The 1,287-nt window shown below is 56.1% G+C and overlaps 1 protein-coding gene across 1 annotated transcript; it reads right to left on the minus strand.

Annotated features, from left to right (window-relative positions):
• Positions 1 to 307: 307 nt before the first annotated feature.
• On the minus strand, positions 308 to 1,287 carry LOC121870574 (putative uncharacterized protein DDB_G0291608). The gene is made up of 3 exons (XM_042372405.1): positions 1,220 to 1,287; positions 836 to 1,126; positions 308 to 770 (listed from the first exon to the last, which is right to left on the minus strand). The coding sequence occupies exons 1-3, from the start codon at positions 1,285 to 1,287 to the stop codon at positions 308 to 310; spliced, it is 822 nt and encodes a 273-aa protein (XP_042228339.1).

Genomic DNA, 1,287 nt, shown 5'->3' on the forward strand with positions numbered 1-1,287 from the left:
GTACACGACTACTGAAATAAAAATACTACTAATACTCAGGTCATTCTACACAAAATAAAAATCCAACTTGCCGCCCACATCAAGTACTGGAGGTAGTAAAGGTTATTTTATGTGACACCCAAGAAACTATAATTTCCACTGATCATTTAAGTATTAATAATTTTCGGACCCCGACCTGAAGGCCAAACCTAAGCTAAACTAAACTATCTTAACCATACTTGCGGTTTGGGTATGCATATCCAGATCCACAGATCAATTTCGTCTTAATTTATCTATACTAAATTTTACTGTCAGAAACTTCCTGGTTCTAAGACTTCATCCAAAATTTGGAGTGTGAAGTTAAACATGTAAATGGGCAGTGTGCTGAGGTTGGTTCACCGTGGGCAGTGTGCTGAGGTTGGTTCACCGTGGGCAGTGTGCTGAGGCTGGTTCTCCGTGGGCAGTGTGCTGAGGCTGGTTCTCCGTGGGCAGTGTGCTGAGGCTGGTTCAGTGTGCTGAGGCTGGTTCTCCGTGGGCAGTGTGCTGAGGCTGGTTCACCGTGGGCAGTGTGCTGACCGTGGGCAGTGTGCTGAGGCTGGTTCACCGTGGGCAGTGTGCTGGGGCTGGTTCTCCGTGGGCAGTGTGCTGAGGCTGGTTCTCCGTGGGCAGTGTGCTGAGGCTGGTTCACCGTGGGCAGTGTGCTGAGGCTGGTTCTCCGTGGGCAGTGTGCTGAGGCTGGTTCACCGTGGGCAGTGTGCTGAGGCTGGTTCACCGTGGGCAGTGTGCTGAGGCTGGTTCACCGTGGGCAGTGTGCTGAGGCTGGTTCACCGTGGGCAGTGTGCTGGGGCTGGTTCACCGTGGGCAGTGTGCTGAGGCTGGTTCTCCGTGGGCAGTGTGCTGAGGCTGGTTCACCGTGGGCAGTGCTGAGGCTGGTTCACCGTGGGCAGTGTGCTGAGGCTGGTTCTCCGTGGGCAGTGTGCTGGGCTGGTTCACCGTGGGCAGTGTGCTGAGGCTGGTTCTGGGCAGTGTGCTGGGCTGGTTCTCCGTGGGCAGTGTGCTGAGGCTGGTTCTCCGTGGGCAGTGTGCTGAGGCTGGTTCTCCGTGGGCAGTGTGCTGAGGCTGGTTCACCGTGGGCAGTGTGCTGAGGCTGGTTCACCGTGGGCAGTGTGCTGAGGCTGGTTCACCGTGGGCAGTGTGCTGAGGCTGGTTCTCCGTGGGCAGTGTGCTGAGGCTGGTTCACCGTGGGCAGTGTGCTGAGGCTGGTTCTCCGTGGGCAGTGTGCTGAGGCTGGTTCTCCGTGGACACCAT

Source organism: Homarus americanus, unplaced genomic scaffold (genome assembly GCF_018991925.1).
Source record: "Homarus americanus isolate GMGI-L3 unplaced genomic scaffold, GMGI_Hamer_2.0 scaffold56333, whole genome shotgun sequence".
Lineage (NCBI taxonomy): Eukaryota > Metazoa > Arthropoda > Malacostraca > Decapoda > Nephropidae > Homarus > Homarus americanus.